The sequence below is a fragment of the Sus scrofa genome, chromosome 3 (assembly GCF_000003025.6).
Source record: "Sus scrofa isolate TJ Tabasco breed Duroc chromosome 3, Sscrofa11.1, whole genome shotgun sequence".
In the NCBI taxonomy this organism is placed as follows: domain Eukaryota; kingdom Metazoa; phylum Chordata; class Mammalia; order Artiodactyla; family Suidae; genus Sus; species Sus scrofa.
In genome coordinates, this window is record NC_010445.4 from 44,310,192 (window position 1) to 44,325,734 (window position 15,543).

General features: G+C 42.1%; 1 protein-coding gene across 4 annotated transcripts in view; it reads right to left on the bottom strand.

Annotated features, from left to right (window-relative positions):
- Positions 1 to 15,543, bottom strand: part of TMEM87B (transmembrane protein 87B) — a 48,341-nt gene that overhangs the window by 30,761 nt on the left and 2,037 nt on the right. For all 4 annotated transcript variants that reach the window (XM_021087028.1, XM_021087029.1, XM_021087026.1 and 1 more), the window contains exons 2-8: positions 12,864 to 12,924; positions 7,132 to 7,223; positions 4,474 to 4,608; positions 3,478 to 3,531; positions 2,344 to 2,434; positions 443 to 504; positions 20 to 203 (exon numbers count right to left, since the gene is read on the bottom strand). In XM_021087028.1, the coding sequence (XP_020942687.1) occupies positions 20 to 203; positions 443 to 504; positions 2,344 to 2,434; positions 3,478 to 3,531; positions 4,474 to 4,608; positions 7,132 to 7,223; positions 12,864 to 12,924 (679 nt within the window). The remainder of the gene's footprint in view (positions 1 to 19; positions 204 to 442; positions 505 to 2,343; positions 2,435 to 3,477; positions 3,532 to 4,473; positions 4,609 to 7,131; positions 7,224 to 12,863; positions 12,925 to 15,543) is intronic.

Below are 15,543 nucleotides of genomic sequence, written 5' to 3' on the forward strand. Positions count from 1 at the left end.
AGACACGGTCACTACTTACTTGATAGCCCCGTGCTGTTGATGTTTTGGTACTCAGCATAAAAAACTGCTTTTTCAAGCATTCCCAGGAAAATAACAGCTGCAATCCAAAACTGGATCCTTAATATATCTTTCCAATAACAGGCAGACCACATCAGCCAGAGTACACCGTACAAAATATAAACAATACACATCACCATGTAGAACTGTGGGAAGATAAACAATTTTAGTCAGTTAAGCCTTTTGACCATTAGAAGATTGACATTTCTGCATTCAAGTTTGCCATCCTTTATTTTGGAGTCACTGCGGAACCAGAAAGAGAGGGTATGTCAAAGCATTATCTATTAAGGAATTACCACCACTGACTTCTTAAAAATTTTACATGTTCTAATTAGGATACAAAATTCATTTTTAAAAAAAGGAAAAAATGATGACAGATACTCACAATCATTAGAGGCCAATCTGATGCAGAGATATATCCATGAGGCCCCATCATAGAAAGAGAAACTGGTGCAGAGAGGTTGGGGATACAGAAATGAAGACATTAAATTCACAATCAGCTTTTCTTAAGTTTCTAAATGTCAACTCATTTTAAGACTCCAAGAATACAAACCAAGCTAACAAGAGCTAAATTTTTACCTCGCACGCACAAAGTACTGGGTAATTGCTAGTTATCTGATTATGTAATCTTATCAACACATCTTTGCTTGTATTCGTACTGCTGTAAAATGTGGGCCACATTGGATCTTAGTAGATAGCAAAGCAGTCCTGGCCTGAGACTGACCCTTGCTGAGTCACTAAGCTCCCTGAGGACTTCTTCTTCCTTAATGTAACCTGGGTAAATGACTGAACCCCAGAGTGCAGTTTGCATTGCTGTCTGAGAGAGCAATAGTAAACAGAGTGATGAATACTGTACTGCCTTGCAGGGCTCAGCACCTGCGCCAGTTGCTAACCAGCCTAACATGGCCTGCGGGTGTCAGAGGAAAAGATGTGACACCTGGGAAAGAAGGGGGAACCAGGATGACCTCTGCTCCCTGTCTGGTATGGTCTCTGGGAGGACGCCCTACCTCATTCTCCAGAGCAGCCACCTCCACCGGCTTCCCCTGGGGGAGGCCGGCTCTGTGTCCTCTCTGCGCCCAGGCCTCTCTCACTTTCTTCCTCTGCTCTGGACTGGGCACCCCTCTGAGACAAACCGGTTTCGCTGCTGTGTCCCCAGTGCATGGATCAGAGATGTTTGAAAATCCCCAGGATCCTCACATGCTATGTGGCTACTGTCAGCCCAGCAAGTGCCCACTGTGGACAATGACAGCCAATGCAATTCTAGGACATGAGAAAGCACTGGTTCCCTTCAAACAGCTCAGCGTGAGCCCCTCTCACACTGGACACTAGGAACCACAGCTTCATGAGGCAAAGAGAATCTATCTGCTGGGCAGGCAGGGGAGCCCACAGACCACTGAAGCCAAAGCTGCCAGACATGCTGCTTCAACTCCCAGGCTACACACAGATGTTTAAAAAAATTTTCTTAAAGAACAAAAATTTTAAACTCCTGATGATGGCCATTCTCAAGAAACAGAATATAATCTACTTCAAATACAACTAAGATGTGGCCTATCCATTTCGATGTGTTGAAAGAATTTTTTTTTTTTAATTTGGAAGGATGGAGAATTTTTTTATCCCTCTATGAAGTTTAAGATTTTTAAAATTTATCTTATCAAGTTTCTATTCTGTTAAAAAAATAAATAAATACCTGAGTTAAGCATAAAATTTTAAGTCTCCCAAATAAATAGAAATTTTTTTTTAGGGCTGCACCCACAGCATATGGAAGTTCCCAGACTAGGGGTCAACACAAATGCAGGAGTTCTGGGGCCAGGGATCGAACCCACACCACAGTTGTGACCTGTACCACAGCTGTGGCAATGCTGTATCCTTAACCTGCTACACCACAAGAAAACTTCCTAGAAATTCAATTCTTTTTTTTTTTTTTTTTGGTCCTTTTGCCATTTCTTAGGCCGCTCCCTCGGCATATGGAGGTTCCCAGGCTAGGGGTCGAATCGGAGCTGTAGCCGCCGGCCTACACCACAGCCACAGCAACGCCAGATCTGAACCACGTCTGCGACCTACACCACAGCTCACGGCAACGCCGGATCCTTAATCCACTGAGCAAGGCCAGGGATTGAACCCGCAAGCTCATGGTTCCTAGTCAGATTCATTAACCACTGAGCCATGACGGGAACTCCTAGAAATTAATTTTTGAATGATGTGTTTTAGCAGAGAATGTAGATTTGGGTCAATGACAACAGAATATAGTAAAAGCAGACAATAAACACGCATTTGGTTTAACTATACCATTCAAATTCCAGTCTGCATCTGTTTTTTCTGTTTTAATAGAAACAATAAAGATATGAAACCCATCTCTCTGTGTTCTGGCTACAACATCCTGAAACAGAAAAAAAAAAAATTCTTTATGTTATTTTTAAAAAATGCTATATAAAATACAGCTAAGCAACTATTCACCACGTTTTATTTTATTTTTACTTTTTTTTTAGGGCCACACCTACGGTTCCCAGGCTAGGAGTCAAATCCAAGCTATAGCTGTGGGCCTACAGAACAATGCAATGCCAGATCCTTAACCCACTGAGCGAGGCAAGGGATAGAACCCGCATCCTCATGGATACTAGTCAGATTCGTGTCTGCTGCAACACAACAGGAACTCCATGTTCACCTCGTTTTAAAACAACTTTTAAAAATTGAATTGGGTTATGGGAGTTCCTTTTGTGGCTCAGCGATTAACAAACCGGTCTAGGATAAATGAGGCTACAGGTTCGATCCCTGGCCTGGCTCAGTGGGTTAAGGATCCCATGTTGCCATGAGCTGTGGTATAGGTTGCAGACGCAGCTCAGATCTTGTGTTGCTGTGGCTGTGGTGTGGGCTGGTAGCTCCAGCTCCAATTCAACCCCTAGCCTGGGAACTTCCATGTGCCATAGGTGTGGCCCTAAAAAAAAAGAAAAGCAAACATCCAGCTCTCCGAAATCTGCTTTCAATTCCTATATACAACTCCTTGCAACCCTCTCAACCCCTTAGTCTTCTGACTTTTAGTAATTCCCAAAAATACCAAATCTTCCTCTCTTTGTGGTACCTCATGGTTTCTATTTCTTTACTTCCTTAATGACAGTACAGACCAACCCATTGCTATGCTGTCTCAGGCATTTGACAGCAGAATTTTATTTTTTGAAGTAAAGAAAGACTACATAGAAGTGAACTTTACAACTTTGAGGAAATTTTTAAACAAAGAAACAAATATGTACAAAATTCCCATAGATATAAGTAAGAAAATATACTGTTTTAAGTGACAGTTTTCTCTTTCCTAATTCTACTAGCCCTACTTTACATTACTCTCCAAGCATCCACCCATTAGCAGACTCTGCTCAGTCTTAATCTAACTTGTCTATATTTGATTTAAGGACAAATAAAATAACTTACCATTGACCCTTCCTGGTTTGAAACATTTCTGGTATTTGTTATTTGTTCTTTATTCTGGAAAAAAGAATAAAATAATTACATTTTATATTGCTGAATTTCCATCAGGAAAAATAGTTTTAACAATTAAGAAAAAAATGTGTTATGAAAAAAGTAAAGATTTGAAGGCTGAACACTAGAGGGCAAATCTCATTGTACCCCAAATATGAGTAAGAAAATCCTACTTTAGAAAAATTACTTCCTTGATCAGGGGAGTGGTTATCGCTGGTGTTGGGGTGGGGGCGGAATCAGGAACTCAAAGGGGGTTCTAGCTGCTCAAATGCCCTGTACCTGATCTAAGTTTATAAGAGCGGGTTCGGGCTGTGAAAATGCAACAAGTCCTACACTTCTGACATACATGATTTCTGGTATGTTCATTATACCTCAACACAATTTTTTAAAAACAGCCATTTAAAAATTTTTATTAAAGACATTTTCATTACAGAATTTACAGAAGAAAAAAAAATGATCCACAGCCTCACCACCCAGGGATAATTGCTATTAGCATTTTAGAATATGGTTTCCAGGCTAGGAGGAGAAAGTGCCCAGAGGGGAGTGTCAAGTGTGTTAAAAAGCAGTAAGTCAACTACACTGACAGCTCTGCAGTAAGAGTAACATGACCCTGGGCATGAAGGTCACAGGTGACCTTGACTAGAGCTCTTCTGATGGGATCATGGGGGCAAAGGTTGGACTGGAGTGGGCAGAAGAGAGAGAGAATAATAGCAGATCATGAAAGGATGATAAAAGGATCCTCTTTCAAGGATGCTTCGGCAAAGAATACAAAGAAGTGGAACGACAGTGCCCATATCTTACTTACTATGTACTGCCATACACGAAGAAGAACCAAACCAAAAAATTAACCACCTTTCTTTATCAAAATACTGATAAAACAGAAATAGATACTTACACTCACTGAGAGAAAAATAAGTTCTATTTCAACAGGGCAAGACAGATACTCACATGCAATGAAGGGAACAGCTGTAAATCACTGTTGCAATCTAACTTTTCGGTTTTTGTTGTCCAACATTCTCTGTTCTTGAAATAATGACCACAAAAGTCTTCATCAACACTAAGTTTATGTTTTCGTGACAGTTCCTAGCAAAGACAAAATTCTATGTTATGATTTATATCCACTTAATATCTAAGTAATACCAAAAATTTATTCACTTTGGAAACTTGAAAACACACAGTAGAACAAAACACTGAAAAGGAAAAAGGTTTGAATCTAATTTTTAGTACAATTGAGGTAATCATACTATTGTAGCCATTTCAATGTGTCCAGATATAGTATTATACAATATAAGCATTCTCTTACAGTAAGAAATGTGAGTAGGATATTACTATGAGGAAATGGTTCACTGAGAAATAAAAAATACTTTGTCCTGGGGCTACTTCCATTTCATCCTGTATATAAAAGATTTTACAGAGAAAAAAAGCAGCACTTAACTATAAGGAAAGATACACCAAACACTCAGTAACATAAAGCACAGATGGCAAACCCAATTGAGTGCAGGGGGAACACTCATTTACCCATCAACTCAGGAAGTTCCAGACCCTTAGATGGAGGAATAAAATCAAGCTCCTAATGGCAGCTCCCAGTTGTCAAGGAAAGGTTAAGAGGCTTCCGCCAACCAAATATGGGACAATTTGAGCAAAATACATAAAAATGGTAATAAATTATAATCCACACAACAAAGTAAAAAGCAATGAATCTATGTTAATAACTGATTAACTGATTGCCAGAGAGATAAAACAAAGGAAAAGAGAGAGTTCGTCCTTATAGTAAGCTGCTAATAAATGCAGAGGAAAACACGGAATTAAAAAAATCATCTTTTAGGGGAGTTCTTGTTGTGGCTCAGCAGTAATGAACCTGACTGGTATCTATGAGGATGCAGGTTCAGCCCCTGGCCTTGCTCACTGGGTTAAGGATCTGGTGTTGCTGTGAGCTGTAGTGTAGGTCACAGATGTGGCTCAGATCCCACCTTACTGTGGCTGTGCAGTAGGCTGGCAGCTGCAGCTCTGATTCAACCCCTAGCCTGGGAACTTCCATATTCGATTAGTGTGGCCATAAAATGAAAAAAAAAAAATCATCATTTAGCAATCATCATAGTAATAACTAATTCATCAGGAAAAAATCAAAGAATGGGAGTTCCCGTTGTGGCTCAGTGGTTAATGAATCCGACTGGGAACAATGAGGTTTCAGGTTCGATCCCTGGCCTTGCTCAATGGATTAAGGATCTGGCGTTGCTGTGAGCTGTGGTGTAGGTCGCAGACGCGTCTCGCGTCTCGGATCCCGTGTTGCTGTGGCTGTGGTGTAGGCCGGCGGCTATAGCTCCGATTGGACCCCTAGCCTGGGAACTTCCATATGCTGAGGGAACAGCCCAAGAAATAGCAAAAAGACCAAAAAAAAAAAAAAAAAAAAAAAAAAGAATCAAAGAATGTTAAATCAAAGCCTGATGAAAAACATGATATTTATTTATAAAAGTATTTTTTCACAGATTATTATTGATAACAAAGAGAAAAGTAGTAGCTTTATAGTGGAGAAAGCTGGCAGAAACTTCCTTTACCAACTGATCAAAGTTAACATCACCAAAAATGGGACGAAACAGTATTTCTGGTATGTCTGCCAAAAATATAACCTGAAAGTAATCATGTGGAAATGTGAGAAATACTCCAACTGGGGGATATTTTGTAAAAATAAATGGTTTATACACCTCAAATATACCAATGTCATGTCATGAACTACCCCTCTCCCCTCCCTCCCCCCAAAAAAACTGTGGAAATGCAGTGTGATTCTGGTTTGGATCCTGTACCAGAAAAAGAATGGGAAGAAAAAAAAAAGCTGCTAAAAAGGATGTTGTTGGGATCTTAGCAAAATTTTGATATGATTTGTTTATTAGGTAACAGTATTGCATCAATGCTAAATTTCCTAAATCTGATAACTGTGCTATGTAATCTAAGCAAAGATCTTTGCTCTTAGGAAATAGACACCGACCATAGCCCAGCTTCCTCTTCCTCCCTCACACTCCCCTCTCCACTTCCTTTCCCCTCCTCACCTCCTTCTCAGATCCTCTTACATTCATTAAATCTACTTGTACTCACTAAACTTCTAGGATCCCTAACACTAAGTTTTTGAATGAAGGGAAACTTCTCTTTCTTAAATTAGGTTGGTTTTTATTTGGGTGTGACCCATCATCCTTTATCAATGGTTCCTACAAGTCTGATTTAAATATTTACTCATTTTTCATAAGATGCAAGGACATGAAAAGATTTGTATTCTCAGAAAGCATATACTTTGTGGAGTTCTTCTGTGGTGCACTGGTTTAAGGATTTGTCATTGTCATTGCAGCAGCTCAGGTTGCTGCCGTGGCTCAGGCTCGAACCCTGACCCTAGAACTTCCACATGCCTCAGTCTCAGCCAAAAAAAAAAAAAAAAAAGAGAGAGAGAGAGAGAAAGCATATATTTTGATATAATTAAAGTATTTATTGGCTGAGTCCCCAAATAAATCGGTGGCACTTCTAAAACTATAGTCATCCTCACTTGATGAGCTAATAAATCTCTATACTCATAATTTTTCCTTCACAGCTTTACACATTTAAAATTGGTGTTTTACTTACTTCCAGCTCAGAATATTGATTGTGACAGGTATGATACTCCAAATGCCACTCTATGGTAAACTTCACAGGCCCGGAACAACTGAATGACTTAACTGTTTAGAAAAAGAAAGTCTCTTTTACAATAATAACATATATATATTCCAATATAAACTTAAGGTTTCAAGAATGCAATTTAAAATAGGCTACTTTAAGGAAACAATGAGTAAAATATTACCTAATTTCTCCAAAAAGTCACTGCAAAATGAGACAGATAAATTTATTAAATTAAATTATAATGGTTAACCAAAAGTTGCTGTAATACCGTTTGTTGCATCTACATGTTAAGTCCAGCATTAAAGTCAACCGAGTAGCCGGATGTGCTATGTCACTGCTTACTTCATTCTAAAATGTTCTCTCCATTGACTTATTCATTCAAAGAGTAATGAGTAAACACCTCTTTCTGTATGTCAGGGAGGGACAGAAAGGTAAACCACAACAATCCCTGTCCTTGATGTAAGAAGCACTGGGGGAGGGGAGGGTTAGCAATTAAACAGGCACCTTTGGTAGAACAAGGGGCTGAGAAATGGGGGTCAAGGAAGCCCTGGGCAGGGCCCCTAACAAAGTCCAGGCAAGCATGAAGAATGGGGTGCTGGCAGGAAGAGCAGGAGTCAGCCAGGAGAAGAGGAGGGTGGAACAGCACATGCGTAGCAGAGTCGGCAACAGCATGGCACGAGTGTGACTGCCTGCAGTTTGCTGTGCTCAGAACCCACAGGGGACAGGGGATAGCTGAAGCTGGAGAAGACTGCTAGATGAGATTCACAAGGCGCAGTGCACTCTGCTAAGGAGATTTCCTTTATTCTGAATGTCACAGAGCACCACCAAAGGTTTTAGGTAGGAAAGGAACGTGGTTTCAACAGAACCAGTCCTGAAAAGGACTACATCTAGAGTCAAAGAAAGGTCTCTTGGGAGTGTTCTCACAACAGGCAGCTGGCTTCCCCCAAAGCAAATCATCAGAGACAGTGAATGATAAAGCAGCACAGTTCTTTTGTGACCTGGCACCAGAAGTGATATGCCATTACTTCTGCCACATTTCTATTGGTCAGACCAACCTTGATATCGTGTGGTAGAGGACTATGCAAGGTCGTGAACACCAGGAGGCTGGCATCACTTTGTACCATCCTGAAGGCTGGTAACCAGAGGGAACCCAAACTGGGCCCAGAGACTGAAGCTGAATAGGCTAAGGCTGGGGTAGAGTACCCAGGTTGAGGAAGCTGCACAGAGAAGGAGTAAAGGAAGTCTGTACAGAGGTCCCTTTGACCTCTGGCTGCAGAGCAGCCAGCCTGTGCACAGGGAGAAGCCGCACAGTTCCCAGGCTCACACAGGGCTAGGAACTGCTTGAGTTTGCACTAGCCAGAGCAGAGGGCCTCACGAAACAAAGCAGGCATTTGGGGGAGGTGCAGAAGAGCCACACCTTAGAAGTGGTGCTAAGTCAACCCTAGAGTAAAGGCTACTCCAGATCCATCCTAAAAGAAATTTATAACAAAATTGGTGAAGTTCCCCACTGGCTCAGCAGGCATTGTCACTGCTGTGGCTCAGGTCACTGCTATGGCACAGGTTTGATCCCTGGCCCTAGAACTTCTGCATTCCGAGGGTATAGCCAAAAAACAAAACAAAAAAAGTTGGAAAAGATCAAACTGAGTCAAAAAAAACTTAATTGTCTGCCAGAACAAAGCTATTAAAAGACAACAACATGCGTGTACTCAAGAATGTAAAATTCGTGGGAGTTCCCGTTGTGGCGCAGTGGTTAACGAATCCGACTAGGAACCATGAGGTTGAGGGTTCGGTCCCTGCCCTTGCTCAGTGGGTTAACGATCTGGTGTTGCCGTGAGCTGTGGTGTAGGTTGCAGACGCGGCTCGGATCCCGCATTGCTGTGGCTCTGGCGTAGGCCGGTGGCTACAGCTCCGATTCGCCCCCTAGCCTGGGAACCTCCATATGCCGAGAGAGTGGCCCAAGAAATAGCAAAAAGACAAAAAAAAAAAAAAGAATGTAAAATTCGTGACATCCACCAACCAAACAAAAACGCTAGATATATAATGGGGGAAAATGTGACGCATAACCATGATATGAATCAGTTGACTTGACAAAGAGGATGGAAATGTGAAAGACAATAGAATTAGATGATGATTAGGAAGTGGGAAAAAAAACTATTAAATATCTACAGTGAAGCACAGAGAGAAAAAGAGACTGAAAAAAATCACCAGGGCCTCAGTGGCCTGTGAGACAGTTATCAAGCAGTCTAACAGGTGTAAACAGAGCCTCAGGAGGGGAGGAGAGAGGTGAGGGGAGAGCGTCTAAGGCCAGGACTCAAGGTAGGAGCTGAGATGCTTTTTCAGTGTGGACATCCAGTTGTTCCAACATCACTTGCTGAAGACTATCCTTTCTCTAATGAATAACCTTGGCACCCTGTTGAAAATCAACTGACCTATTTACATGGGTTTATTTCTGGGCCCTAGGGTCTGTTTCATTGTCCTGTGTGTCTATCCTTATGACAGCATACACTATGAGGATCACTGCAGGTTCATGTTCTTTTTAAAAATTATTTTCCCTATCCTAGGTCATCTGTACTTGCACATGTTTTAGAAACCGCTCATCAATTTCTATATAAGTCCGCTTGGATTTTGATTGGAATTAATCAAATTCATAGACCAATATGGGGAGAACTGACTGTATAATGTTAAACTACAGATTATTCATAGATGCCTTTTATCAGGTTGAGGAAGTTTCCTGTTTTCTTTTCTTGTCTTTTTAGGGCCACACCTATAGGGGTCCAATCAGAGCTGCAGCAGCCAGCTTACGGAGGTAAGCTGGATCTGAGCTGCATCTGTGACCTACACCACAGCTCACAGCAATGCCAGATCCTTAACCCACTGAGCAAGGTGAGGGGATGGAACACTAGCTGGGTTCTCAACCAGCTTAGCCACAACAGGAACTTCTCTGAGAGTTTTCATCATGAATGGGTACTGAGTTTTTTCAAATGCTATTTGTTTATATTGAGATGATTACGTGGTGTATTTCTTTTATTCTGTTAATATGATGAATTACACTGAGAGATTTTCAACAGTGGCTCCACACATAGCATCTTGAATGGGGCAATTAAGAGGGCTCATCTTAACGGAAAGCCAGACATCTCTCCCCTCAACACCATGGACACATATCCATGGGACCAATGCTTAACTTTGTAGACACTAAAATTAGGCTCTGTGAGAACTCAGTCTCACTCTTCCACACACCACGGATGTCGATGTATAAACTAGAATGTCCAATTACTCATTTAAACAATAACTGTTCACAGCTAAAAAATTATACATGTGTAATGTTTAACTCTCTTTAGCACACCTTCCTGGACGGCCAGTGTGATGAGAAGGCTGCTTGGTGAGGGTGGTGGCAGAACAAGGAGGCTCAGGTGGACACTGCATCTATCCTAGCTGGCCCCATGTCAGGGCAACCGTCACAGTTCAAGCTCTCAGGAGCTTCCAACGTGGCTCACTGGTAACAAACCCGACTAATATCCATGAGGATTTGGGTTCGATCTCCTGCCTCACTCAGTGGGTCAAGGATCTGGCGTTGCTGTGGCTGTGGTGTAGGCTGGCAGCTTGTAGCTCTGATTTGACCCCTCAATTGGGAACTTCCATATGGGTGTGACTCTAAAGATTAAAAAAAAAAAAAAAAGACCTCTCTCCCATCAATGCCGGGAGACTGCTAGCTTTTATCTGACTAAACACTCATTTTTTTCCCAACTCCTAACTCCCTTCTGCTGCCTCATTTTTCTTTCTTCAGATATGTTAATACTAAATTGTAGTCTACTTTTAGGCTGAGCTCAGATGGTACATATTGATTTTTTAAAAATCAAATTCTATGTTTTACTGGTCCATATAACTTTTTACTCCATGTGATTTTTTTTTTTTTTGTCTGCACCAGTGTTTTAAATCTTGTCTAGACTTTGAGACATGAATTTATTAAAGCACTGAGAGGCCAAAATTTTTTCCTCACCCACCTTGGGCTTCAATTTCCTCTTACCACGCTCTTATCACCACAGATGATCTGTGCTCTCACAGAGCTGCTGTGAATTGCCTCTGCTTTCTGGCTGATGGCTGGCCTACTTCCCTTAGCAAAGACTGCATGTGGCAGAATTGCCCAACAAAGGCCCAGAGGATGGTGTGAGAGAGAAGAAGGCCACGGCTGTGGATCCCAGGAAGCCAATTTGCTCTACCCAACAAAAAAACAACTCCTTACCCCCAACCTTAACCCTTGCAACCACGTGACCTCATCAAGTTACTGGGAATGCTCAGAGTTAGAGCACTGTAAAGATGATCCAGGCTAAACCCATTAAAAATACTGAAAACCTCCAGTGCTATGGCATGGTAGTCATGACACACTGTTAAAACAGACAGCACATTCCCTCGCAAATATTTTCACTGTCATGAGCCCTAAAATCCTAATTACAATGTTAGTGTCTAGTAATTTTTATTTCACACTATGATGATGGGTGTATTCCGAAAAATTTCAGAGGCACAAAGGTTCCATCACAATCGTGGCATTTCACAGATCCATAGAGGAATTTATTGAGTATTAAAAGGGATTCAGGAGTTCCCTTCGTGATGCAGCGGAAACGAATCCGACTAGGAACCATGAGGTTGCGGGTTCGATCCCTGGCCTTGCTCAGTGGGTTAAGGATCTGGCGTTGCCATGAGCTGTGGTGTAGGTCTCAGACACGGCTCATATCTGGTGTTGCTGTGGCCCTGGTGTAGGCCGGTGGCTACAGCTCTGATTAGACCCCCAGACTGGGAACCTCCATATGCCACGAGTGCGGCCCTGGAAAAGACAAAAATAAAATAAACACATTTTAAAAAATAAATAAATAAATAAATAAAAGGGATTCAAATTTCACAGAAGTCAAATTTTTTTTTGCTAAAAATCACTTTACTAGACTATAATTTTTTTTTTTTCCTTTTTAGGGCTGCACTCGTGGCATATGGTGGTTTCTGGACTAGGAGTTGTATTGGAGCTGTAGCTGCAGGCCTATGCCATAGCAATGCCAGATGTGAGCCATGTCTGCAACCTATACCACAGCTCTCGGTAATGCCAGATCCTTTAACCCACTGAGCAAGGCCAGAGATTGAACCCACATCCTCATGTAAACTAGTTGGATTCTTAACCCACAACAGGAACTCCGACTTTATAATTTTTAAAGAAAAATTTATGGAGTTCCCTTTGTGGCTCAGTAGTTAACGAACCCGACTGGTATCCATGAAGTTGTGGGTTCAATCCCTGGCCTCGCTCAGTGGGTTAAGGATCTAGCGTTGTTGTGAGCTGTGGTGTAGGTTGCAAATGTGGCTCAGATCTGGCATTGCTGTGGCTGCGGCATAGGCTGGCACCTACAGCTCTGAATAGACCCCTAGCCTGGGAACCTCCTCATGCCGCAAGTATGGCTCTAAAAAGACAAAAAAAAAAAAAAAAGAACAATTTTTTTACATTTTCTGAGACAGGATCAGAAGAATCTATTCATGAAAATAACTAAGGCCTGCCTGGAATAAAAGAAACCTTAAAATGTTAAAATCACTTAAAAACATTTGCCTTGTTCAAAATATATATCATAATGTGTTATGTCAGTTATATTAATATATTAGTTGATAACATGATAGTACATGCTACTTGCTCATAATTTATTTTAGTATTATATTATTATACTTACCAGAAAACTTGATCTCAGTAGAGTTAAACATAGTTTTCCTGAATATCAAAGGTCCTGATTTCTAAAATGAAAAACAAAGAAATATAGAAAGAGCTTGTTAAAAATTTTCCCTCTACTGTTTAAGAGCATGGTGCTTTTTTTTGGGGGGGTTTTTTTTTGGTCTTTTCTAGGGCTGCACCTGTGGCATCTGGAGGTTTCCAGGCTAGGGGTCTAATCGGAGCTGTAGCCACCAGCCTATACCACAGCCACAGCAACGCCAGATCTGAGCCAAGTCTGCAACCTACACCACAGCTCATGGCAACACCAGATCCTTAACCCACTGAGCGAGGCCAGGGATTGAACCCGCAACCTCATGGTTCCTAGTCAGATTTGTTAACCACTGAGCCATGACGGGAACTCCAAGAGCATGGTTTTATGCTGGAAAAATATACAGTTCTAATCCTTTCACTTCTCCCTATGACCAGAGTGATTATTTTTCAAAAACATAAACCTGATCACTTCATTCTCTGGCTTAGAACCCTGTCCCATGGAACCCACTCCCTGCAGTGGATGTCAGGCTCCAGAAGGCTCCTGGGTCTAGCATCACAGCCTGGGGCCAGCAACACACAGGAGGTAAGGGCTGCTGCTACTGCACCATTACTGCTGCTCAGACAGAGAGTCTGTACATCTGCAGCTGTTCTCGGTATCAACATAAATGCTCTTCGAATAAAACCACCAGTCCCCTCGGTGTCCTCACAATAGACTAGTTCTCACCGTGGCCCCCAAAGCCCTGGATGGCCAAGGTCTGCCCACCTCTCTAGAACCTTTCCACCAGTTCCTCAAAAACACAATACTCCTTCCTGTACTCAAGACCTTGGTGGTCAACTTGAAAACTTAAAAACCCGTCCCCGTCACTCTTTCTTCATCTAGTTAATTCCCCCTTACCTTGAAAGCCCAGTTCAAAAGCCCCTTCCTTAGGGCGTCTTCCACAGGGCCTACACCAGGCCAGGCCCTCTCTTACATGGTCTGTAGGACCCATTCTTCACAATCTTTACCCCAAGCAAAACGACATCATGTACTAGTTAGTTATCTAATGTCTGCCCTCACCAAGAATAAAAATCCTGTGAGAAGATATTATGTTAAATGAACAGGTGGTTCAGGATTAAAGAAAAACACTGACAGGACAAGCAGCTCTTTCTTGACATTTTATCAGCTCCTCAACAGTTTCAACAATAAAATCCCCAGCCCAGATCCCTCCTCTGAGCTGCTTATGTGCACATACTCAACTACCAAGGTCAGGTCCACCAGGATGTTCAACACACTGGGATGACATTCCACGCCCACCTGCCCTAAACCAGACCCCCCTCTGCTCTTCACCAGCTCATCCTGCGCTGTCCACCTTGGCTGTAGATGATCCATCCTCAGTCACCCAAGCCAGGCTCCTACTGGTGCCTCACCTCCATCACCCAATCTCCACAGCATTCCCACTTTATATCACAGACACTTCCCAGATTTAGCTCTTTCTCTCCATTCCTGCCACCACTGCCCTAAGTGAGTCCCTCAACATTTCCTGCCTATGCTTCTGCAGTAACTGGTATCTCAACCCCCAGAGGTCCTTAAGTTTGAGACTCTCAGCCTCAGGCTCAAGGTCAAGATCAGACGTGGAAGGCTTATGGTGGCCCAAGTCTGTGCTAACACTCACTCCATCAGCAGAAACCCAGAAGTTGTTCTACCTTCTCCTTCTTCACCAAGGTAACGTCTACTCATCTTTACAGAACCAGCCAGACACCAACTCCAGAAAGTGGGGTTAGATGATGCCCTCAGTGCTCTAGTAATAACCAAAGAATGCCACCATGCATGTCATTACTACTTATGAAATTGCTGTCTCTACTACTATGTGAGCTTCTTGAAAGAGAAGACTGTGTCTAATATTCATCCTTGCAACAGCAATGGCCAGTGCAGTGCCTGGCACAGAGTAGGCGCTATTGACCTTTACAACCAAAGGAACCATTTCTCAATGTCATTTGCAGCAACATAGATGCAACTAGAGATTATCATAACAAGTGAAGACAGAAAGGGAAAGACATACCATATGACATCACTTATTTATTTATTTATTTATTGCTTTTTAGGGCCATATCTGCAGCATATGGCGGTTCCCAGGCTAGGGGTCTAATTGGAGCTGCAGCTGCCAGCCTACACCACAGCCACAGCAACGCAGGATCCGGGCCACTTCTGTGACCTACACCACAGCTCACGGCAACACTGGATCCTTAACCCACTGAGCGAGGCCAGGGATCAAACCTGCATCCTCATGGTTCCTAGTCAGATTGTTTCCACTGCACCGCAGTGGGAACTCCCCCATATGACATCGCTTATATGTGAAATCTAAAATATGGCACAAAGGAACCTAACTACTAAACAGAAACTAACACGCAGACATAAGAGTACAGACTTGTGGTTGCCAAGGAGGATGCACTGGGAGTTTGGGGTTAGTAGATGCAAACTATTTATTACATTTGCAATGGATAAGCAATGAGGTCCTGATGCACAGAGAACTATATGCAATCTCCTGGGATAGACCATGATGAAAAAGAATATTATAAAAGAATGTGTATATATATACATATAACTGAGTCACTTTGCTGTACAGTAGAAAGTGGCACAACACTATAAACCAACTATACTTTAATTTTTAAAA